At 36.9% G+C, this 26,098-nt stretch overlaps 1 protein-coding gene and 1 non-coding gene across 5 annotated transcripts in view; both read right to left on the bottom strand.

Moving 5' to 3' along the window:
* Positions 1–4,004: 4,004 nt before the first annotated feature.
* Positions 4,005–26,098, bottom strand: part of TASP1 (taspase 1) — a 219,268-nt gene continuing 197,174 nt past the window's right edge. For 3 of the 4 annotated variants that reach the window (XM_037494547.1, XM_037494558.2, XM_054696277.1), the window contains one exon: positions 4,233–5,300. In XM_037494547.1, the coding sequence (XP_037350444.1) occupies positions 5,208–5,300 (93 nt within the window). In that variant the 3' untranslated portion in view covers positions 4,233–5,207. The other variant, XR_005122133.2, reaches the window with a different exon arrangement.
* LOC119237799 (U6 spliceosomal RNA) lies at positions 9,486–9,592 on the bottom strand. Its single transcript, XR_005123434.1, has one exon. It is a non-coding gene; the product is annotated as a U6 spliceosomal RNA (small nuclear RNA).

Here is a 26,098-nt window from a genome sequence, read left to right as displayed (position 1 = left end):
GGACAAGGACTTGGTTTTACAGCACAGAGGGGTTCACAATGTTGAGAAACTCTTTGGTTTATCTCAGAACAAAATTAATGTTTTTGACTTAAACAGTTTGGTTTTTTTGAAAACTGTTGAGGCAGTTTTGAAAAATTTAACCATATAACATACACCTAAAGAGTGTGATCTTATAGTGTGATCCTATACAGGATTGTAAACCAGTATTACTTCAAAAAATTTTTGAAAAAGAAATGCTAGGATGTAATAAATCATGATCTCTCCAGATAGAATAATTTTCATCAACATATTATATTTAGAATATTATTATATAGAATATTTCATCAACATAAGAAAATATTCTCAATTTTTATTATGTTTCTGATATAAAAATTTTGTTAGTTTATTGTTATCCTGTGTTCCTGGAATCGAACTTAGGTTTTCATTATGATGGAAAAAAATGGTATTTTTTAAAATTAAACAAAAATTAATCATAAAATTATATTATAGTTATCCAGGCTTTAGATATGGCATTCTGGAAATGGCTGCCATGTGAACTTTTTTTTTTAAGATTTATTTATTTATGTTTTTTTATGTATACAAGAGCCTGGGGTGTAGGCTAGAGGTGCAGGAGGGTGAAAGGATTCACCACAGACAAAGTGGGGAGCAGAATAGGCAGACTGACTGAAATACACTGCTGAGGGGAGCAGTGGGCAAAACAGGAGAGGTCTGCTGTGCCATGTGGCTTAGCTCCCTGGACGGGGATCGAATTCATGCTGCAGTGGATGCAGATTGCTTCATAGTGCTGAGATTCAACCCCTTGCCCCACCAGGGAGGCCCTGCCATATGAAGTTTTATAGCATTGGTCAATGTGGAGAAGTTTTCAGACACAGGGACACTGACATTCTGTTTTGGTCGCTTTAAGTCTCAAAGTCATAACACACCTTTGACTGGAGTTTCTTCCAACTATCATGATCACAAATAAGGTTATTTTCTTTAAGACAGCCACCAATCTTTAAAGGATGGTTGCTCTGCAGGTTTCGTGTATTCACCATCTTGTTAAAGTGTTCACCTGTCTCCACTTTTCCAGTGTCCGTGAAAACTACTTTGTAACCATCCTTCCACTTGTGACACATCCACCCTTACCACTTGGAGAATGCTCATCAGATATTATGTCTTCTATACATATATAGAAGATGGTCTATAAGGAACCCATGGCAGGAAAACCTCAGAGTGGGGTATACAAGTTGGTAAGTCCACCCTCAGTGGGAATGGGAATTAAAAAAGGTTTGCCAAGACCTTGTGGCCAAGACCATAAGGAATGGAATGATTTTCAGTTTCATTCAAGTCCCTCAAAAGCAACCCTGAGACAAGCAGCTGAGTACAAGAGATGACTGAGTAGGAGATAAGTCTGAGCAGGAGGTAAGTCCAAGAAAAACAGGAAGTATATTCAAGAAGGATATAGAGAAGAGAAGAAAGTCAATGCAAGGTATATTAATAAGTTAATTACAACAGGGGGCAACTAAGGCTTTATTCTCATGGAAATATCTCAAACAGTATAAAACATATGCCTCAGAATTATACCATCCAAGGAACAAGGAAGCTAGTGTATCTATATACCAACTCGGTCAATTACTTGTTGAGAACTGCTTGTTGGGGAGTGCTGGTCCCCTTGCACTTCCGGCCTGCTTTGTGCAGAGATAGAGCAGTTTTTCATAGTCCCAGTGGTCCCAGGAAAAGTCCAGGTCCACAGGTACAGAGGTACTGATAGTAGCCTTTAAAAGTTGTGGGGGGTACTCTGAAATGGATGATTCATGGGAAGCAACAATGACAATGGCTTCTCCAGGATGCCTGCAGAGCTGGCTTTCACTAAGACATTATGACAGTGCTCATTGTATAGACCGGTGATCCAAGAATATGAATCCTGACTGTACTTTACTGTGATAGATTTCAATGAAAGTTTAAGATAAAATATATTGAAAAACATTAGCTGAGCCAGGACTGTGTGGGAAAGCAGTATATGAGATACTGCAAAACCTTATAGTTCTAGACATATTTCTACAATATTAACTAAAACCTGAATGCTATCTAACCCCATTTGGGGTAGTTAACATAAGCCCATTTTTGTGTTAAAACTGGAAAATTTATGCATAAAATACTTTTTAGGACACAAATTAAAATCGTATTAATTGTTCTTTGACTTACAAGTTAATTTTTTCTTATTCTTCCTTATCTATTTTCTGATTTTTTTTTTGTAATGAGAATGGTTTACTTTTATAATAAGGACCAGGTTTTAAAAACAGATTCCACAATAATAAAATATAGTCTCATGATTCAAGAACAATTCCATCACTTTTCTAAATTTTTCCTTCTTTACTCCCTCCTTTTCTCCATCCATCCCTCCATCCAATGCTGCAAAACAGAGTAACCTTGGTTATCTGCAGGTCTCTGATGTGCAGTATCACCACTGTCAAACATGAAAGAAAATGAGGAACTAGGCAAAAGGGCTTTTTAGCAGCCAAAAGAGATGCCCCCATATTCATAAACTAAAACTCATCCATTTTCCTCACAATCACATCTGATTAGTATTTAGGATGTTTGTGCTTTGTACTTAATACTAACATGCAATGATATCTGAATTTGAGTTCACATTTAGGAGTGACAGTTAAAAGATGAGAAGGAAAGGGTCTGCCATAGGAAGACACACAGAAGGGACTAGGAGCTAAACTGGTAAGAGACGACAAAGTCTAGACAGGGTTGCCATGTGTGTCAGTCAACAAAGGCACCCCAGGTTCCATGAGAGAAAATGCTGTCTGTTTCCTAAGACCAGAAGACACCCCTGTTTCCACACCCAGAGTAAGATCACAGTGATGGCCTTGAGGAATCCAGACCAGAGTTAATTATGCTTAAGTGAAGGAAATATCCAATGCTTAGGCCTTAAAAAGAAACAGAAAACAGGCATACAGTTAAGGTTGCCTACATTAAAAATGGATCATGCATCTTAAAATACAGCTTCAGAATCTTGTGTATCTAAGCCAGACCACAGAATGAGTTTATTTTCTTATCTCTTTCCACCTTTTCTACTTTTGTGTGAACTGAAGCTGATTTTACATTTGTCAGTATCTTTAACATTTGATTTTATAATATATGTTTCATATATATTATATACACACACAAACACACATATATATATAAAGAAAATTATACTACCTATTATTTATTTGCCTGCATGATTCTAACATTGTCCCCTCATTGCTCAATATTCCTTAAATTTAAAATAAAAAACAGTAAAGAGAGTGAAGAGTAAAATCTTAACCAACTACCCTTGAAAGGGCACTGCTCATTTATGCTAATTTAAAAATATTTATAAAATGGGTCTTAAACAAACCCAATCTTTTACATATAAACGAAATAGTCAAAAGGAGATGAAAGAAATGGCATTCCTGGTGAAATAGGTCAGACCATTTTCAGACTCCAAAGTGTCCTAATAGTTTTACATGATCCAGCCCAGTTCATGAAAAAATCCTGCCACCAGGTAACAGGTCTTTGAAAGCTTTTGAAGCCAAAGGCTCCCCACCAGTCAGTCCATCTCTTACTAAGTTGTCAGCCTCATTAAGAATGAGAAACAGATACCATGGCACCAACCTGTCTAGGAGAACACAGCGAGACAAATGTAATTGCCTGTAAGAGGAATATAAATCAGCAACTCCCAAATTATTCATATTTACACCCACTCCATTTTGGTTGTCTTTTCTTTATAATTTGACCATATATCGACATCAAGTATATAATTTCATCTGGGGCTTTATCAGTTACCGCCCAGAGCCATGATTATATGGTGCAGGGAACTTCCTCTTCCTGAGCAAGTCTATCTTTAGTATCTTCTTGATAGCCACTTTTTACATATAAAATCAAAAGGAAAGTCTTGGTTTTCTTATGTGGCTCCAGAATCACTAAATATAACATTTAGAAGCAATTTATCAACTGAAACCATTGAGTTTTCAAGTGCCACTTTGAGTTTTCAAAGCAAAATGTTCTTATTTTCCCCCCTTTGTTATTTTTATCAAACTGCAAAGGAACTTTTAAGGATTTCTATAGTAACCATTTGATTATTTTCTAAGTTCAACTCTCACCTTGCTAGTGTCCAGTCTAATTGCACAGAGTGGACTTTGAACCACAGGAAGAGGGATTAAAGGCTGTGGTTTCTGGAAGAAGTAACTTTTTACAAACAAAATAAAATGACTCTCCAATCTAGGATTCAAAAGATAATTTATTAGTCTGAGAAGAGGAGTTACACACTATACACAGTAATATGCTTTTTTTTATTTTTATGCCTTTATCTTAAAAATATATTTAAACAAGAAACAAAGATAATATTGAATTTTCCCATAAATTTTGCTTTCTTATTTACAGTGTTACATTGTAAATAACATTCCACTATTCACAAATTAAGGACTGTGCATTCATTACTGTATGTTCTCTTTATAGTCTTTCATAATACAGTACATACAGCTCGAAGTTATGCAGTATTTAAGCTTAGAAAATCTTGAGGAATAATAAGTACAGACTTTATATCAATAAGACTATTATTTAAAAAGGTTCTGACCTTAATTTTTCTCTGCTAGTTTGTTTCACTGAAACCATTGTTTTTTAAAGAAAAATGCCCCATATGAGGGATGAGAGCTACAGTTTAAGTTACCACAGGATACACTTAAACTGGTTAACAAATAAAAACACTTTATTACATATTACTTTATTAAATGGAGCACTACCACTGTCAAATCATTGAAACAAACAGATTACTCTTCATTTCAGACACATGACATCAAAGACAGCTGGTAACTCTTTATGAAATCAAAAATGTTTTCTGCAACTCTTTAGGTTTTACTTGTAAACAGTTAAACTACACATTTTGTAATATGATTTAATCATTCCCGGTCTTAGGTCATACAATAAGAAGGGGCTTTTATTTCATCAAAGGGAAGCAAGCACACACCCCCACACCCACACACTCTCTCTCTCTCTCTCTCTCTCTCAGTCCCACTCACCTGCCAAAGTCCCGCATGCCACTAAGTGCTATCAACAGCAGCACTAGTGTTGCAAGCAGTGCTCAAGGCTACAACAGGAATTATAAAACGAGGAAGATAAAATACCCAACTTCAGCTAAAAACTCCCCAAAGCTCAGGTTCTGAAATGCCTCTCATGTGCTTCAGACTCAACCTGAAGGGTCAATTCACTGGGCTTTCCAGGCGGCAAACTCCACCTTCGATTGCCACGGACTGTCCTGCCACTGCACCAGGTGGGAGTCTTGAAATGTGAGTCTGCAGAGAGGGAGATAGAGAACATCAGATGTGCCACTGCACCCCTCCTATGTATGACAAATGAGGAGAAAATAGCATAGTTTCAATCTCTTTGCTTTTGAACATCTATAGATTGTGATATTGGTAACCCTGAGCTGCCAAGAGATTCTGTTCCTTCAAATCTCTTAGGGATAGTTATTGAGTATCTACTACATGTCAAGCACAACAGTAGCAATTGCAGATAGGTAACCAAGATAGCCAAGGCTTCTGAGAAGACAGAACTTACAATTTAGTGAGATTAAGAATAGTAATGATTTTGGGTCTACCCAGTGGCGCAGCGGCTGAGCGCTGGGCTGTGAAGCTGCCCGCAGCCTCTGCAGCGCCAGTTCGATTCTCAGCCGCCAGGGAGGGTCCCACATGGTGCGCAGACCTCTTCTGCCATGCCCACTGCTCCCGTTAGCAGTGCATTTCATCAGTCTGCCTGTTCTGCTCCCCTTTCTGGCTCTGGCGAATTCTCTCACCCTCCCGTGCTTCTGACTGTACCCAGTGCTTGTATAAATAAATAAACAAATCTTTAAAAATAAAAAAGAATAGTAATGGTTTTATTTTTAAAAAAAATATTTATTTTATTTATGCATAGAAGAACTAGGATGCAGGCCAGAGGTGGGGGTGGTGGTGAGAGGACCCACGAGAGACAGAGTGGGGAGCAGAACAGGTGGTTCCACTAAAATACACTGAGGTCTGCTGCTTATATGGGCCAGCTCTCCAGCCAGGGATCGAACCCAGGCCACAGTGATGATAGCATGATAGTGCTGAAACTTAATCCCTATGCCACCAGGGAGGTCCAATAATAATACCAAGTATATTGAGCATATTCCAGTTTCTGAAAACTATAATTTATACATATGTAATTTAAATAATATATATTATTTATCCTTTAAATATTCAATGAAATTACGAATACCTGATTAATGAAAAAAAAAAAAAAAAGAACTGACAAAATAAGGTGAAGACAGGCATGAGGTTAACACATAAAAGCTACCCTGAGTTCTTTGCCCAAGCTAGAGGAAGACTACTGCTCTGCCTCATGACCACAAGCAGACAGGTGGTTCATGTGGCAGGCAGGATCATAACAACCAGTTGTTCGGAAGAGGACAAGTGTTCCTGCCAATAGGCAAGGGGGCATTTCACTCAGAGGACTTCATACACAGTAGGAATGATGTATAGTGGATCAGTGAAAACACCAACTGTACAATGAGGACTTCAACAAGGGCTGAGTGTTACAACATTACTCCAGGGAGGCCCATCTTCCATAAGAAATCAGGATGTCATCAGCCACAGATTCCTTTTTCTTTGTTTTTGAAGGCTTAATCCAAGAGTAGATAAATGTCAAGAATTTCTAAGATGACAGAGGGTCTGTATATCCTTCAGGGAATCCTCTTTAATTCTGTTTCTTTAAACAAGTTTTTCCTTAGGACTGAACTGAGGATGAATTCAAGCCAGAGAGTGAAGATGTTCGATTTAGCTGGTGAGGTGGCCAAGTCTAGGGTGAACTGATATCCTCTCATGCAATCAAACGTGGCATAAGCATATGTTTTGGATAGGATAACAATTAAACTACTTGCTGTGTAGTCTGAGTACTGAAACAACAGCCTACACAAGTCCTGTTAGGATAGCTGACATGAGTCAATAAATAGGCAGTGTTCTCTGGGTACTTAGTTTTTCTGTGCACAAGGCAGAAAGCAACCTATAACCTACAGTGTTGAGGTCCGTTGCCTCTGGGGTGGATATTGGGTGAGGCAGTCTCTGTGGTGTTTCCTGAAAGGCGAGCACCACAGAGTTCACTCTATAGGTTATACTTCTGGAAACCATGTCCTAAAGTCTGCCTCATCGTTTTCCCTGAGAGTCAAACTTGGGTCTTACCATATGGATATCTTGTCTAAGGTCATAGTAAAACAAAACTGTGGCTCTGCATGTGTGTGTGTGTGTGTGTGTGTGTGAAGCTTCATTAAGTGTAAGAGAAGAGCTAAAAGTGAGTTGCTATTTGATTCTGCTACCCAGTAACCCTGTCACATCAGGGGCAAAAAGCTCAAATCCCACAGTATTTAAGGGCTCAATCTGATGGCACGACTTTAACCCTTTTAAAAATTCATAACATGAGGTGAAAGATAATTTTTCCTCAGGCATCATTCCTTATTTTTTAAAAAGGATCTCCTAAATGAAAGATACCTGAGAAAGTTGTAGCCCCTCAATTAATTTTTTTAAAGATTTATTTATTCATTTATACAAGAACTGGGGTACAGGTCAGAAGCTTGGGAGGGTGAGAGAATTCACCAGAAATAGAGCGGGGAGCAGAACAGGCAGACAGACCAAAGACACTGCTGAGGGGAGCAGCGGGTGAGGCAGAAGAGGTCTGCCCCGCCATGTGGGTTTCTCCCTGGCCGGCGAGGAATCGAACTGGCACTGCAGATGCTGAGGACAGCTTCGCAGCATGGTGCTCAACTGCTGTGCCACCAGGGAGGCCCAATTAATTTTGTTCTTAATAATTCAGTCATGAACACAGTCTTGTAGCTATGATAGAAATGAGGAATAAAGCAGAACTGCTATAGAAAATTGTAGCAGTTCCTCAAAAAATTAAACATCAAATTATCATATGATACAAGAATTCCACTTCTGGAAAAGAACTGAAAGTATGAATTCAAAAAGACATCTGCACACCCATGTTCACAGTAGCATTATTCACAATAGCCAAAAAGAGAAAGCAACTCAATTGTCCATCAATGGGTGAATAAACAAAATATAGTATGTAATATAGTATATAAATACAATGGAATATTATTCAGCTTTAAAAAGGAAGGACATTTGGACACATGGTGTAACACAGATTAATTTTGAAGATATGCTAAGTGCAATAATCCAATCACAAAAGGACAAACTGTATGATTCCACTTATATGAGGTATCGAGTAATTAAATTCATAGTGACAGAAAGTAGAATAGTGTTGCCAGGCAGAAGAAAAAGCAGGAGTAGGAGTCATTATTTAATGGGATCAGAGTTTGTTTGGGAGGATGAAAACTTCTGGAATTCATCTACAGTGATGGTTGCATAACAGAATGAAAATACTAAATAGCACTTACATTTCATGTTATGTAAATTTTGGCACAATTAAAAGGACAAGAAAGGCAGAAATGGTAATTTACTCCCTGGTCTAGAACAATTCTCTGAACGTCATTTAGAAAAGGGGTTAGCTAGGATGAATCCATTACAGCAGTTCTCATTGGAGAAACATTTATACCAATGGGTTCTACTCACAGAAAGGTTAGAATTTCTTAATCAGGCTAGTTAAAATATCTGTCACTAAGAGGGAAATTTACAGGAAAATATGTCCTCATGCTTCCCAGAGATTCAGGGAGAATCTTGGCAGGCCTGATGGTCCATGTGAGAAGCTACAGAGAATAAATGTTAGAAAATCAAAGAGTGGCCATATGTTTAAGCAGATGACCTGCAACTTAACCAGGGGCTTGCTGGTCTTCAAGCAACTGATTTTCTGCTGACCAAGAAAATGCCCAGAACTAAAAGGAAGACATTCCTGTCCCATCAACTAGGAGACTCTCTAGTAATCCCTTGAAATTTACAAAAAACACAGAGTCCAAACTTATCTCTAACACTATCATTCCATCAAAGTCTATGATAGAAGAACACCTAAATAAATGGAGTTAAACCACAGTGTGACAAGCAGAGTTATGAGGGAAAAGAAAAAAGGATTAGAAAAGATGCCAATGGCCTTGAGATATTTATTGACAGTACATGGGGAAAATATTTCAAAACTACATTGAAATTTGTATAAACTGAGCTGTTTACATAAAACAGGATATGTTACCAGAAAAACTAGTTGTTAATACTATATCCTCAGGATTATCCCTTCCCTAAACCATCATCTAGTCAAGGTGCTATTTCTTATTATTTATTTATTTATTTATTTTGTTCCGTTTTATTTATTTTTTAATAATAAATTTTATTTTTATATTCCCCATACAATTGCAACCCCCTTATTTTGACCCCAATCCCTCCCCTCCCCGGCCCCCACCCCCCATAGAGTGTCTCTGGTTTATAGTTTTTTGTTGATTTTGATTTTCACTTTCTTATAGTTATTCATTTTCCTGGTCCCTTATTTAAGTTTTCTAGATTCCTGCTATGAGTGAGACCAAAAATATGGAACACTTCACGAATTTGTGTGTCATCCTTGCGCAGGGGCCATGCTAATCTTCTCTGTATTGTTCCAATTTTAGTATATGTGCTGCTGAAGCGAGCACTCAAGGTGTATTTTTTAATTACAAAATACATTTGTATGAAATTGTTGTTGAGGTAAATAAAATGATTAAAATCCAAATGTCAATATTTCACATTCATCTAAAAAGATATTTCTCCAAAGAAGACACTTAGATGGCTAATAGACACATTAAAAGATGTCCTACCTTGCATGCAAATCAAAACCACAATTTGCCTCATACCCGTCAGACTATTATCAAAAAGTCAAGAAATAGTTATGGTGCACTGTTGGTGTAGCCACTTTCGAAAACAGTATGGAAATTCCTTTAAAAAATGAAAAGTAGAACTGCCATGTGATCCAGTAATTCCACTTCTGAGTATTTACCAAAAAGAACATGAAAACACTAATTCAAAGGGCCTCCCCAGTGGCGCAGCAGTTGAGCGTGGGGTTGCAAAGCTGCCTCTGCAGCGCCAATTGGATCCCCGGCCTCCGGGCGAGGGTCCCACATGGTGCGCAGACCTCTCCTGCCGCCCGCTGCTCCCCTCAGCAGTGTACTTCGTCAGTCTGCCTACTCTGCTCTCCCTTCTGGCTCTGGTGAATTCTCTCACCTTCCCGCACTTCTGACTGTACCCAGTGTTTGTATGAATAAATAAATATATAAATAAATAAATCTTTAAAAAAAAAACTAATTCAAAAAGATATATGGATGCCCATGTTCATTGCAGCACTATTTACAATAGCCAAGATATGGAAATAGTCCAAGTGTCCAACAACAGATTAGTGGATTAAGAAGATGTGGTATATGTACAAATGGAATACTGCTCAGCCATAAAAAGAGGAACCTTGCCATTTCAAAAACATGGGTGGACCTTGAGGAAATTATGCTAAATGAAATGTCTAAAGGAGGACAAATACTATATAATTTCATTCATTTGTGGAATACAAAGAAAAACCAAATCAATCAAACATTAAAAACAAAAACAAATTCTTATACTAACAACAAAAAGATGTCAGAGAATGGAAAGGGAGTAGCTTTGTCTGTGGATGGTACCTGGACATTTGGTGATGGGTATAATGAGAAATTTGTAGCTGATGTGGTGAAAAATTAAATCTGAAACCTATATTGTGATGTAAATTAGTTACTTCAATGAAGAGAAAAATATATTTCACCAGTTTAATCCACAAAAATGACCTCTGACTCATCAGAAAGTAAGTGTCCTTGGTGTGAAAAAGTTTAAGCCAAGATGTATTTTAAGCTTTCTGTGGAGGAATCAATGGAGTATCAAATTATATTGTAAGCAGTGAGAGTTAAGAGGGTGTTTTATATGAGTGTTTATCTCTAAAATTCTTTTAAGTGGATTTGAATTTTTCCTGAGCTTAAAAATAGATCATTTTCTGCAAGGACTATGCAGACTCGAGTATCCTATTGCATAAAAATGAGGTGTCTTTAAAAACACTTCAGTAGCAATGTCCTTTTATTGGAATTTGGAACTAATGAGAATAACATGAACATGATAGGTGAAAAAGGAACAGACTGATCCATTTTGGGTTATCTCCCTCTACTTCTTATCACACAGTCTACTCAGATGCTTCTTACTTTGCTGGCAGTAAGTCTGTTCCAAGTTTCAGCTAATCAGGCAACCACCAGGACCCCTCTGAGTGGTATCCACAGCATCTCCTACCCAGTCTGCCCTCTTGTGGAATCCCTGTTCTCTAGGAACTCACCTCCTCAAGCTTGAGCATGAACTTCACTCCATCCTATTCATATGCTTCTCTAACTGTGGTTCTTTGTCTCTGATATTCTCTTCTGGCTTATTTTCAAGAGAAGAATTTCTTGACAGGATCCTCAATATAGAAGTTCAACTTCTAGCCCTTATAGTAAGCATTTCTTGTTGGGTATATATAATTGTCTTGGCTTTGGTTTGTGTTTTTAGGTCTCTATAATTCAAAGTGCAATGATGTAGGAAACTGCCTTACACACCTCAGTATTACCTGCATCTGTCAAAGTGCTTGACACAGAAGACACACTGTGGAAATGCTCACTTAATGGATGTGACTAAAATACACACTTTGGGACTATACTATGTTCATGTATATGCAAAGATTCTTAAGTGTTTTAACTAATATGACCAATAGTTTAGTTAAAAAGTTCATCAAACTAGATTGTCATATTAAAAAAGTATTTTTAAATAGATCTTTAAGTAAAAAGTGGCTAAATTGTGCTGTTAGAACAGAGATGGATTCTAATAGCTCTACAACAATGGAACCCATTGACCTTGTATTTAAATTCACTGCTTTCTTGCTAATTCCCTGAGTGGTACAGACAGGCCCCTTAAAGTTAACATTCCCTGAAAACTATCAACTTAAAGATTAAACTCAAACTGACTATTCAAAATCAATATTCTTAGGGCTATATCTCTTTATAAAACCAATATAGGGTATAAGAACATTTAGCCTGAGGATTTGAAAAATGAGAAAATGGAATAAAAAAATAATGTAGAGGGCCTTCCAGGTGGTGCAGCGGTTAAGAGCTGGGTTGCGAGGCTGCCCGCAGCCTCTGCAGTGCCGGTTCAATCCCCGGCTGCTCCCCGGCCACCGGAGGAGGGTCCCGCATGGCGCGCAGACCTCTCCTGCCGCCCGCTGCTCCCCTCAGCAGTGTACTTCGGTCCTTCTGCCTGCTCTGCTCCCTGCTCTGGCTCTGGTGAATTCTCTCACCCTCCCGCGCTTCTGACTGTACCCAGTGCTGAAAGAAAGAAAGAAGGAAAGAGAGAGAAAGAGAGAGAGAGAGAGAGAAGAGAAAGAAAGAAAGAGAGAAAGAGAGAAAGAGAGAAAGAGAGAAAGAGAGAAAGAAAGAAAGAAAGAAGAAAGAAAGAAAGAAAGAAAGAAAGAAAGAGAAAAGAAGAGAGAAAGAAAGAAAGAAAGAAAGAGAGAAAGAAAGAGAAAGAAAGAGAGAAAGAAAGAGAGAAAGAAAGAGAGAAAGAAAGAGAGAAAGAAAGAGAGAAAGAAAGAGAGAAAGAAAGAGAGAAAGAAAGAGAGAAAGAAAGAGAGAAAGAAAGAGAGAAAGAAAGACAATGAAGAAAGAAAGAAAGAAAGAAAGAAAGAAAGAAAGAAAGAAAGAAAGAAAGAAAGAAAGAAGAAAGAAAGAAGAAAGAAGAAAGAAAGAAGAAAGAAAGAAAGAAAGAAAGAAAGAAAGAAAGAAAGAAAGAAAGAAAGAAAGAAAGAAAGAAAGAAAGAAAGAAAGAAAGAAAGAAAGAAAGAAAGAAAGAAAGAAAGAAAGAAGAAAGAAAGAAAGAAAGAAAAAGAAAGAAAGAAAGAAAGAAAGAAAGAAAGAAAGAAAGAAAGAAAGAAAGAAAGAAAGAAAGAAAGAAAGAAAGAAAGAAAGAAAGAAAGACAATGTAGAAATCATATAGCTGCTTGATGTCCTAATCATGATCTAAGTAGCAGCTTAGACTACTATCTCGGCTATCCTATCATTCATACTCATGTCTTTAAATCTTTTAAGGCCACCTTAATAACTGCTTTTTTGTGGTTTCTAGGAAAACTACAAGCACATAATTTAATTTAGAAAATCTCAAAGCCTTTATTTAGTGGTTATATTTTAATCTATCCTTCCACTCTTAGGAGAGTTGCTTGAGATCTTCCACAAGAATGAAGGGACGAGTCTCTTAAACAACTTATTATCCTCCTTTGGTGGGGCCAGGAATATAAAATCTATATAGACACAGTCCAAAAAAAGCTCTTAGAGTAATTTTTTCATTGGTTTGATAATGCTGAAAGCTTGGTTTTCTATTTTTTAAAAAACAGCTTGAAGCAAGATACTATATTCAAAGTAATATGGGCATTTACAAATAGAACAAATGGCAGTGGTAAAATACTGTGCCATGGAGACTTAAGAATTAGCAATTCAAAACAGAGAGGGAGACTTTTCATCAGGCAGTGACTAAAAAAGTACATGGAGCATACAACATATATCCAATTCTAAAGTGACTCTACAGTGGCAGTTTGTCATTAATGGCTAAGGACATGGGTTACAGAATCAGAGCACCTTGGGTTCTGGGCCACTTCCTCTTCTTCCTGCACATACTACTGAACTGTATTTTCTAGCCTCCTTTGCAATTAGGTGTCCACTGAAATTATCCCAGTAGACTAAAGTGGAATGAGCCATTACTGGTCCTGGCAGAAAATCATCTCATGTACCATTCTCCTTGCTCTTTCTTTATTGACTTTAAGGCCTATATGGTGTAAGGAGCCTGGGATCTTGGATCACACCTTGGAGGGGTGACACCTACCAGTCAGAAACCCCAAATTTGGATTTTATATGAATAAGTATGAAGTAATATATAAATATGAAGTATATATATACTTCTCACTATGTCTGAGCAACTCTGTATTTTGGGGTTTGCCTGTGATAGCAGTTGGTATATAAACCAATAATGGTGCAAATCAGGTCTCTGACTTACTAGCTGCTTAACTTCTGTTAGTTAATTAACTTCTCAAGTTTCCATTTCTAAAATGGATATAATAGCATTTATTAACAGGCAGATAAGGATTACATGGGATACTGCACACTAGGAAAGCATATGTCAAATACATGTTTATTATTATTTATACAAATATAATCATAGAAGAAAAATCACGCTGTACAATTTCTACTGCAGATTATTGGATCTGCCAGAATTGGAATCTTCTATTTGAAAATTCTGACAGTTTGCAAAAACAGAATAGGATATTTTAATGAAAAATTAGCTGCCTACTAAAAGGTAAAGTTGAAAAAAATTATACATTTTAGGCAAGTATTTTTAAAGTTGTTTTGCTGTTATTGATAAAATAATTGACAATTGCTGAATGTTTACTAAATGCTAAAGGCTTTGTATATACCAATTTGCCATATCATTAATTTTCTAAGGCTCAAAAAACAATCAGCTCAACATGCATGGGTACTACAGAGAAAATCGAAGTGGTAGAATACAGGTCAATTGCCTTCTTAGTACATGTAATGTTGTTGGGAAAGACAAATACAGCCATATGAAACTATTAGAAACTATTAATAAAAGCACTTGGCCATGCACTATAAAGGTACAATAATCCAGTGTGTGTTTATACCACCAAGCAATTAACACAATTAGGCAGATACTGAGTGTATGTTATAATTTAGCTCAATTTTATGACTATCTACTTGGAAATTTCAGGAACTAAGGACAAAAGATCAAATATTGCAGCAAAATATGTTCCCATTGCTCTTATCACTTAGGAAATTCCCAGCATTTTGGGGAGCTTTGAGTCAGGAGCCATGGAAGAACATCAAATAAATATTTCTTATTATAAATCACAGTATCACAAATACCCAACCACAAATGTCAGGGGAAATCAGGAGAGGGAGAGGATGGATGTAGATCAAGGAATTGAGAAAGATTTTCCAAAGGCCATGACATTGGAAGGTAAATAGTACTGAAAGACAATGAGATACAAAAATGAGGTGTTGGGTCTGAGTAAGGGAGAGCTGACAAATTTGTTTGGGTTGGACCAGGCAGCATTTCCAACTTCTTAAAAATAGAAATATTTTAAAACAAGGATGTTATATACAAGCATCTTGACTTCTAGCTTTTCTTGAGAAATCTGGCAAACACTGTATTTCTTTACCGGAGTAAAGTAACAGCTACCTTTTTTAGAAGGGCATTTCTGGCAAGAATTTTCCATGGGTGGGGCTATGTCCTTCCTTTGGTGTGTGTGTGGGACCAATGGCCCAGTGATCCTTTGGGTTCAGGTGGTGTCAGTCTATCCCTGCATCATAAATTTCCCCCATCAACCTTTCATTTAATGATTTTAGCAGCCAATGATTTTATGTAATCATTGCCTAAGACCAATTATTTCATGAAGAATTACAAAATAGGTGGATTCCTAATTCTGACTTTCTCACTGTATTAATAGCTGGTCTCGTCTATGAAGAACTTTCTCTCATCAACCATTTGGTATTCTGAAATAAAGTTCACACAAGAAAGCAAGGATAAACAGTTGACTCTTTTGCTTTCTTTTCAGAGTTCATATTAATAATCCCCAAAAGCAGTCAATTGCCCCCCTTCAATCCATCATTTTCTGTGATGTTAAAGCAATTTTGTTGAATGAAAGAAAGTAAGAGATTAAAGAGGGAGCATGGTATAAGAGAAAAAAAGTCAAAAGCCAATTTTTCTATGTTGGAAAAAAAAGCATAAAAGAGAAGAAATAAACGAATTCAAAGGATCACTTTTAAACTGTCAATGTGAAAGCAACTGTATATCTGATTTGCTAGAGCTGCTTTGAATGACTATCATCTGCAGATTCATCTGTTTTAAGTACCTGTTAGGAAGAGTTAATTCTCTTCCGATCAACACAAAATAAATACTGCTGTCAATTAATATAGTAACATTTGTTTAAGATTTATTTGATTACTTAGCAATGATATTTTGACGCTAAGATAGTGAATTTAGTCTGCTGGGCTTTCATAACAAAATACCTCAGGCTGGGTGGCCTAAGCAACAAACATTTATTTTCTCACAGTTCCAGAAGCTTCAAGTCCAAAGACCAGGTTATCAGTAGGGTTAACTTCTTTAGTGGTCTCTCTCTTTGGCTTACATTTGGCCATCTCACTGCATGGGTCATGGCCTTTTTTGTGTATGCACACACTACTGGTTTCTCTTCTTATAATCTTATTGGATCACGACCCCCATTTAATTGAAATCACCTCTTTATTTTTTAAATTTTTTTTTTTAGAGGCATGTTTTTATTTTATTTATTTATTTGTTTGTTTGTTTTTTGTTTATACAAGCACTGGGTACAGTCAGAAGCGCGGGAGGGTGAGAGAATTCACCAGAGCCAGAGCGGGGAGCAGAGCAGGCAGAAGGACCGAAGTACACTGCTGAGGGGAGCAGCGGGTGGCAGGAGAGGTCTGCACGCCATGTGGGACCCTCCTCCTGTGGCCGGGGAGCAGCCGGGGATCGAACCGGTGCCGCAGAGGCCGCGGGCAGCTTCGCAACCCAGCGCTCAACCGCTGCGCCACCGGGGAGGCCCGAAATCACCTCTTTAAAGACTTCAAAGTCACGCTATGGATTTGGGCATCAAAATATGAATTGGGCAGTGGTGGTGGTGGTGGTGGTGGTGTATAATTCAGTCCAAAATAGACACATCCTAAAGTGACAGTGAAATGAAACAATTTTCCACTTTCTGATCTTGATTAATCCTCCAAGTGAAAATTCTCCTGGTCTCCCCTTTATTATTAGGAGAGCTAATAACTCTCCTCTACTTGCCTCCTGGCTCTTCTTCCATTATACAGCCCTCCTGCCTACAGGTCATTGTATATGCAATTCTCTTCCGTGCCCAGAAAGCTCTCTCCTCCAAAGTTTGTGTGGTTCATTGCTCACTACTGTCAGATCCATACCCAAAGCCACCATTCCCAGGTTTGCACTTATTACTCACCCGAACTTTCACTTACCATCCTCTCTTACCCAACATTTCATATATCTTTACCACAATCTAACCATCTATTTTACTCTTAACTTTCCCCCATTGGGACATAGGCTCTAAAAAGGCAGGGAATTTTATGTGCTTGAATTTAATTCAGGACTTAAAAAAACAGCCTGACATGGTAGGGGCTCATTATATTTGTTAATAAAGGGTTGTTTTTGTTTTTGTTTTGTTTTTAGAAGATGGGAGCTATATTTTTTCTTACATTGTTGTTTATTTTTGTACAATAGTTGATTTCTCTGCTCGTGTGTAGTCCCCATAAATCTCTATCATATCACCCATGAACCATCACCACAGTCCCTTATGTTCTTCCCTCCCAAGGGTTTTTTCCCAATGAGTGTTGGGAAATAAGAGAGAACATGCTACAATTTAGAAAGTTTACATTTCTTAATTCTATATTTTATAGTTTTATTATTATAGTCTGCAATTATAAAAACTTTTTTGAGATTTAAATAAACCACCAAAACGATATTAAAGTTGTGAAACTTAAAACTCTGAAAACAAAATCCTACATATTCCTCAAGACTCTCAGTATGATCAGATATTGTCCATTCATCTCACATAACAATTGCACTTTAGCATTATATTATCTTCTTTCATAGACCATCTGAGACATGAGCAACTTAATGGTCAGTGCCTTATATATGAGTTGTGGTATGCTGTATTAATTTAATATTGACAGGAATAGGGAAAATACTAGGGCAACCTTGTTTGCATGTACATTTTTCCTTCTGGAAAGCAAAATTCCAGCCTAATGAGACTTAAGCACTTCCCACTCAATTTTACATTATCACGAACATCTGAAAACACAGACAATCCCTTTCCCTACCAGTTTCCTTCTTCTGTTAATTCTGCCTAATTTTTCAAATTGTTGAGTTCTAGGTAACATATTTTTTCCTCCACTAAAAGTGCCACAAAGTTTCTTAATGTGGAATAATGTGTATGTTTTGTGCTCCATTTAGCTACAGGCTAAGCTTGTCTTCTGTATTTGTCACGGTGCTACTTGGGACACATGAATTTGTTATTGTGAGGTGGTACTGTCAGCTGAACACACCTGATGTCCTTATTATTTTATTTTACTGGCACAAATATGACAGACCTTAAGTGACTAATTCCAGAGAAAAGTGTGTCTGGTTGGTTTTTATTGCTTTGTTTCTATAATATGCTTTTTTTTCTCCCCTTAATGAGTTGGGTCAGAAGACAACCCTGTCCCCTTGTTTCCTTGCCCCGAAGTTCCCTGCCCATTACTTTCAGAGCTGTCTTTCAAGGAGACATAACTTGTGAATAACTATATTCTGAGCATTCTTTGTGTGTGGCATTAAACCTTGGAATGTAGTTTACCGCTCTAAAAATACTTTGGTCTTCAGACTTCATCCTGAAAGCAGATGTATTCAGCTAGTTGACAGTTTTCCATGAACCTGCTTAATATAGTCCAGAATAATGTGCATATTTTATACAATAAAAACCTACTTAACTACAGGTCAAAATACCTGGTTCTCACTTGCTAAGTCTTCTTTTATAATTTATATCAGGCAAATAGGTGAGTCTCAGAACTGTAAATGAGGACAATGGGCTAGAAAGTCTCTAGTGTAGCCTCCGAAAAACGTTAACATTCTATGATGTTAACTTATTTAGCTTTGTTTACGTTGCTAATGAATCCCAAAATAAGTATTTTACTCCCATTTCATCATGGCATGATTACCTTAAGCAAAAGTAATAAATAGGCCAGAGCAATTTGAAGATTTAATTTCTAAGTTCAACCTAAAAAAATTAGAAATATCAACAGAATGAGGAATTAATGCCATATATTAATAATTTTACTATATGTTGTCTCTACCTTGCTTTCCACATTTAAAACAAGGATGCCATAAAAAATCCACTGGCAAATGTGGACAAAACAGAAAGACAGCATTATGGTAAATTTCTTTGTTAGTACTGAAACATGGATACATAAAGCAAAAAAATTCTATTGTTCTCAAATATAAATATCATGTCCAAAGACCCTTAAAATAAGATTAAAATGCTGCCTGATGAGAACAGCATGTTGTTCCAGTCTCATAGCAAATTTTTGTTACTTCTTTTAACATGCAGATGACACCACACTTCAGAGGCAACATCAGACAAGACTGCCCTCTATTTTTAGCTTGGAAGTCTCATGAAGGTATCCACATAAACATATCAAGCCCCACAGTATCTATTATACCATCACTTACATACAGAATTATCATGTATATTTCAAATTGCAAAAGGTGATAAAAACCCTCCACTATTTAGCTAATATTTATTCTGTACTTCTTACTATGAGAGAACAAAAGAATGAAACACACATGCCTCTTGCTCTGAATTATTTCTTTGTAGGATGAAGAAACAAGTTTTTTGTGAATTCTTAATAAAAATACCCAGTCCCAATATGTTAATAATGCTTTAGTTTCCACAGTACTTTTGTGTTGACAAGATCTCCTCAATATAATCTTGTCAGGTACAAAGAGGTATATACTATACCTGTTTTTCAGGTGAAAAAAAGAAAAAGTTTCAGAATGGTTATGTGGTTTTCTTATAGTCATAGAGGAAGTGGACAAACTGGGACTTGAATGAAAGCCTTTGGACTCCAAATTTAGGGCTCTCTTTACTCCTACAAAGCCTTACCATAAAGGATTCTAAATCTAGCTCTGTTAAGAGACACAGCTTTCACTGAAGGAGCCTTATGATGAGGTAGTATTTCAGGGTGAAGTAGGTCTTGCTCAGAAAAGCTATTGCCACAAATTTTGCCAATAAATTTCAGAATGATTGTGGGGTTCAGAGAACTGGATGAGAGCCTTAATGCTGCTGTTGATGAATCAGATAGTCTCTGGACTGGGAAGTCACTAACTCTCTAGGTTTTAGCACCTTTGTAGGTAAAATTCAACTCAATTATATTGGGGTTCCTTAAGGTTCTAAAATTCTATATCATTTTGCATTAGAAATACCCTCTAAATTTTTTCTCAAACAATGCCACTTACCTAATTTTTCCTAGAATTCAACTTATAAATTCTTAAAATAACCCTTTTAAGAATGAATTAAAATCTAGGACTTTGAATTATCTTCTCCTTAGACCCAGTCTAATAATAAGTGTGGTATTCTTAGAGTTTGGTTTTATACATCCTGGAGACCCACATATCAGAGTAACTAAGGCCCAGGAAGCTGAATTTGTACTAAATTTCCCTGACCCCAACCCTAAGGATTTGCATCTTCATCTCTATAGGAACAAAGTCTGACCCTAGGCTACCTCTTAGATAAGTAGGTAGGCAGACATATAGAAAAATCATATTATGTCAGGCTATATGGAAATACATTTCTGATACTGTAATATCAATGATGCATACTGAGATTGTAAAGATCTTTTGAACTCTTTAATTTATTTAAAAAAATTACCGTTCTTTTTCAAATAAGGGACATGTACTATTTTTATATTAAAAACTAATTTAAAAAGAAATAAAGCATTATATGCTATTCTAAGTGTTCCATACAATCACAATTATACTAAAAAAAAAAGTCAAAGTTGCAGAAACAGAAATGTACCAAAATGTTAATGTGGGGTAGCTCACTGCATTCCAGAAGGTTTCATTCAGGGCCAGGATTGAATTTTTTTTCTTCCTGTCGCTTTTCTATGTTTTCTTAATTATGTAGCAGAGTGATTTAGTGAGTGTTGAATGCCGTAACATAATCTATTGAGAAATTAATCCGTGTCTTTTTCTTACTGTCCTAGGCCCATTTTGGAAGGTGTGAGTGTGTCTCTACTCCTCTGCCTAGCATTACCAAAAACGAATGAACAAACTATAATGTTCACATGGAACTTAGCAATAGCACCTGATCAAGTCAATCATCCTTTCCTCCATGAAACACTTCTCTTGGATTCCAATCTACTACACACACCTGGTTCTCATCAACTTCTCAGTTTCTTTTGTGGGTTTTTCCACATCTCCCAAATAATACACATGGGAGTTCCCCAGGATTCAGGTCTCTTGTCCTCTGTGATCTCATCATCCTGTAGTTTATATGCTGAAATTCCCAAGTATATATCTGCAGCTTAGATCTTTCCTGATGACTAAGTGCCTAGAAGCTTGGGTTCTAGAGTTCAGAATATCTGGTCTGAATCTTAATTCTTCCTCCTTATGGTTTTTGTCTTAGGTAAGTAACTTAATATCTCAGATATTTCTCTGAGGGGTCAGTGGTAACAGAAGGTGCTGAGCGAAGAGGAGAGGACTGAGCTAAGAGGAGAGCTTTGAGACCTAGATAGCAATATTTCCTAATCTGACTTCTGCTGGGTCACAGGAGATGCTCTCTGACAAAAAGGAGCATGGTCAAATGTCAGGGAAATGCTGTGACCTTATTACTTGATACCAGCCCTCTCAGAGCTAGACAGGCATTTCAACACATAATGGTTCAGACATTCTTCAATAAAGAAATCTGTGTAACTCTTTAAGCCAGCTGATCCCAAAAAGCAATGAGTATTTTTCATTCCAGCTGCACCCAGAGCTATTATAAAGAGTATAAATTTTTTTTTCTTTCACTCTAACCATGACACCTCAGTTTCTTTTGCGGTTCTTAGTCACCACCCACCCCCATCCCACCACGGAAACTCAAATATAAATTATAAGGCAACTCAAATATAAATGTCACACTGAGCTCTGTCTATTTTCCTTCAAGTCTTTTTTCCATCCCCTTCAACTTCTTTCTTGTCCAGGTAAATGGCAACTCCATTCTTTGAAGTGTTGAAGCCAAAATCTTGAGTCATCTTTACCTTCTCTGTTTGCCTCATATCTCTATCTAATCCATCAGCAAATCCCATTGGTTTGATATTAAAACTAGGGAGGTCAACTGCTTCTTACCAGCTATATAGCTAACACTCTAGTCCAGCTCATTATTCTCTTCACTCACACACCTTCCATTCTGCTTTCAGCAGTTGCAGTTGCCTCCAAATTTTGATAACTAATTAGAACCTATAAGATCTGATCCCCCACCAAGACTGGTCTTCTCACTGTCTCTCAGACTCATCACTCTTACTTGAGGGTCTTTGCACTTGCTGTTTTCATGCCTGGAATGTTCTTGCCTTGCTCCCAAATGTCACCTTGTCACTGAGACCTGCCTAAACTTGGAGTCCCATAATTCCTAAAACTCTCCCAGGCTTCACATTTCTTTTTATTACTTATCACAAACACAGTAGACGCCTTGCTTAACTTTAACTTGTTTATTACTTCCCCCAGTAGCATGTAAGCCCACAAGTACACAAATTCTTGGCTTGTTTGTTCTCTAGTACAATCTTAGGAGAGTACCTAAATAAAATAGGCACTCAATAGTATTTGTTTAATAAATAAGTTATTTTAAAAAATTCTACCTCTAGAAGTAAACTGATTTTTGTTTTAATAGCTACAATCTCAAGGTGAAGGAATTAAGGCCTCTCAGTCAATCAGTATTATCCACTGTAATAAATCCCTGATTATTTTTAATATGGGTTAACTGAGGTTAAAAGAAATGCATTTTGGGGGGGCCTTTTCTGGTGACGCAGCGGTTGAGCACTGGGCTGCGAGGCTGCCCGCAGCCTCTGCAGCGCCGGTTCGATCCCTGGCCACCAGCGAGGGTCCCACATGGCCATAGACCTCTCCTGCCGCGCCCAATGCTCCCCTCAGCGGTGTATTTTGTCAGTCTGTGTGTTCTGTTCCCTGCTCTGGCTCTGGTGAATTCTTTCACCCTCCCACACTTCTGACTGTACCCAGTCTGTACTTCTGCTTGTATAAATAAATAAACAAATCTTAAAAAAAAGAAAGAAATGAATTTTTGTCATTTTTAATGGTGAAAATCTTTAAATTCTATTTATTACCTTTTTCTTCATATATAGCCTACTGAACAAAAACAAATTGCTAGACATCATTACCTTAAAAACTATGTCTTCCTACGTGTCCATGTGGCTTTAGAAGTTTGTGGGAATTTGGGATGCAAGTATGTTTTATTCAGGGGCTACTGGGGCTTATTACTAACTGCCTATTAAGAGATTTTTTTTGCCAAGATCTTTCATTTTTGTACTAAAATTACACATCATAAACATTTTTAATGTAGCAGTAGAGCTGGCAGGGTCTAACTGTTCAAAATTTTACCATAATATCCATAAGAGTTATCAAAAGAAGAAATCAAGCAATCATTGCTTTTATTCAGCTATTACAGGAGGCACATTTAAAGTAACATTAACTTTCTATTTCAAGTGAATAAAAGCTATTTCCAAGTACTTTGAGCATCTCCTAATAGGAAAGTGCTAATACAACCCTCATCCTAAATTAAATCTCTTTACCCTTCCAACACTGTAGCAGACAGTGTTGTCCAAACAGTATAGTACAGTGATGACAGCTCAAGAACATAAAAGTAAATTGTCAGTACCTACCACTTATTGCAGCCAGAAGTATATGAATGGAATGTAAATAGAGAGGATAGCTCAACCGTGTTCAAATGTCTCAATTAGTTATTACTAAAATGCTAAGTTTTCACTAACTTACAGCATTGTTTTAGTCACAGGACATAAAAGTCATACATTATAACTATCACAGAAGAATTTTAATCCTTAGGATTAGGTAGAATGGACAATTCAAGATGAAGGTGTTACAAAAGATAGAAAGTATTGTTTAAATGATTGGTATTGGACTGAAAATGTCTTCCAGAAAACAGACTTAATTTAACGGTCAAAATCTAAAACACAGATGAGTCTCAAATGCCTGTGAGTATAAGAGGAATGTCAAAGTGAAGTACTCAGGCCCCACAAGACAGGATGCTACCACTTGGTTCCAACCAATTATTGCCATCAAGTGGGTCCTATTGTTGCCAAATTTTGTGCTTTTATGGAATAAAACAAATGTGTGACTTTATGTTAAGTTTAAAATGTTTAATTTTCTGTTATTTAAAATACCTCATTTGATGATGAATGTAGCTTCTGATCTCAAATCTCAAGGTTACTGGGAAGGAGGGACAGTGGGGACAAAATTATATTCAAATAATCACATGAGATGAAACTTCTATCCTAAACCTTAAAATGTGTCTATGGAAAGCCTACACGTGCTAGGCCCATTGCCATTAGCGTCTCCATTATACAAAATGCATTGTAGGTTCAGTCCCTATCACTCACCTACTCTACAAAATGCAATAAAAGTTCTTACAACTTAAGATCCATGGATGATCCTGATACAGTCATAGAAATAAATACCTTGATTTGAGTTCAGAAGTTAACATGAAATAAGAATGATATAACAGTGCAGGTTTTTTTTGTTTTGAGATTAAACACACGAGAGTCCTTTCATCATTTGTCCACTGCTTTTCAATGGAAAAAAAAGATAACACCATCCTGTAATCATTACTCACTCGTGTGGCAATAAGGTCAATCATTCTCAAGGCACTTATACTAGTTATGTGTGTCCAGTGGGCAAACAGGCACATATATGCCTTGTGAATATATACATTTGGCTAAAATGTTGGGTACTAGAGTAATAAGGTGACATATTAATTCACACCTGATGTATTCTGATGACTATATTTATACAGAGGTAGACAAATTAATGTTTCCATTATTTTTCATGTTGCTATAATAAAAAAGTTTATTTACTCCATTCCAAGGAGTGTCTATATGTCCACATAATACACATATTTATCTTCATAAAGATCTAACCCTAAACCATGATTAAAATGAGATTTATTTGGTTAAATACAGTTAATACCTCTGAGAAGATTTATGCTTTTGCCAACCTGGTGAATTCCCTCCTGTTGTTTATTCTACTTATTGCTTTGGAGCAATGTCAAATGAATCATTTAGAAGGAATTGATGGCATAAGATTAATTAGGCAAAAATAAAATTACCAACTATGCTTAGAAGTAAACTTGAGGCTGAGGAAACATCACTTCATGTGATGTTTTAAAGTTTATTTTTCACATATTCAATCTTCTATAATTTTCTCCTATTTGTCTAAATGACTTTCTAAATAGACCCAATGGGATCCTCCTGGTAAAAAAATGCAATTTTCTATATTTGAAATTCTGGGCAAACTTAAAATGAACAAGTGAAATCACTGATTAGCAACTTTTCTTTGTGTTCCATAAGCGCACTTGCCAAATTTAGCTGTCTGGAGGGTTTATTTAGTGTAGAACTTACTGGTAGTGCCTAACTTACCATCCTGAAACAGTTGACTTCCTGCCAGGGATCAGACTCCTTCAGTTATTGACTACTATGGGGAGTAGATTATCAAAAGCAGTGAAGAATTGATTTAGACTAAGGCCAAGTTGTATCTAAATGGTTCTTCACAAATTTAAATATGCCCCAATAAATCTACCCAGTGACTGAATGGCACTGGCCACTATTACAAAATTGGTCTCTTTTACGGCATTCACAATCAAAACACCCATAGGTGTTCCACTGTCTAGTGCTTTCACTGTCTAGTGGAATCCAAGACCCTGTGTGTTCAAGGTTCGCACTAGAGAAACTCAATCATTTACTAGTAACTAGTAAGCAATATTTTTCCTTAAACTTTGAAAAGAAAAATTACTTGGGTAAGTTTCACAGAAATGCTGCAGGTAAATCTTAGCTTTCTTTTTTTTTGAAAAAACCCAAGTTTGTGATTCTATCAAGCTGGTAGAACTCTATGCAGACAGCTTTTTGAAAGGGCACCATGAGGAACATATTGGCTTGAAATGCAGATTTAGGGGGTGGGGGTTCATTCTTATAGCTTCAATCATTACTTTTTCCTCTTCTGGGATCTCAGAACTCACATAGCACTTAATTGGCTTATATGTACAAGTTAGAGTTACTTTTTGTCAAATGTAATAATCACTACCACTTCCACTGGGAGTTGGTTGAAAATTCAGAAACTATTGTTCTTATATTCAACATAAAGGGTACTTCTGGGAGCACAATTATAGTATAAATGAGGCTGTAGAGCTATGTGATGTGATATGATATGATATGATATGATATGATATGATATGATATATACGATGTTATATGATGTGATGTGAAAATCTAAGAGATTCTCCACAATTTCTA

Source organism: Talpa occidentalis, unplaced genomic scaffold (assembly GCF_014898055.3).
Source record: "Talpa occidentalis isolate TD23 unplaced genomic scaffold, MPIMG_talOcc4v2.1 talOcc4.10, whole genome shotgun sequence".
In the NCBI taxonomy this organism is placed as follows: Eukaryota; Metazoa; Chordata; class Mammalia; order Eulipotyphla; family Talpidae; genus Talpa; species Talpa occidentalis.
The sequence above is the reverse complement of the archived record's forward strand: the minus strand, read 5'-3'. Positions and strand labels throughout refer to the sequence as shown.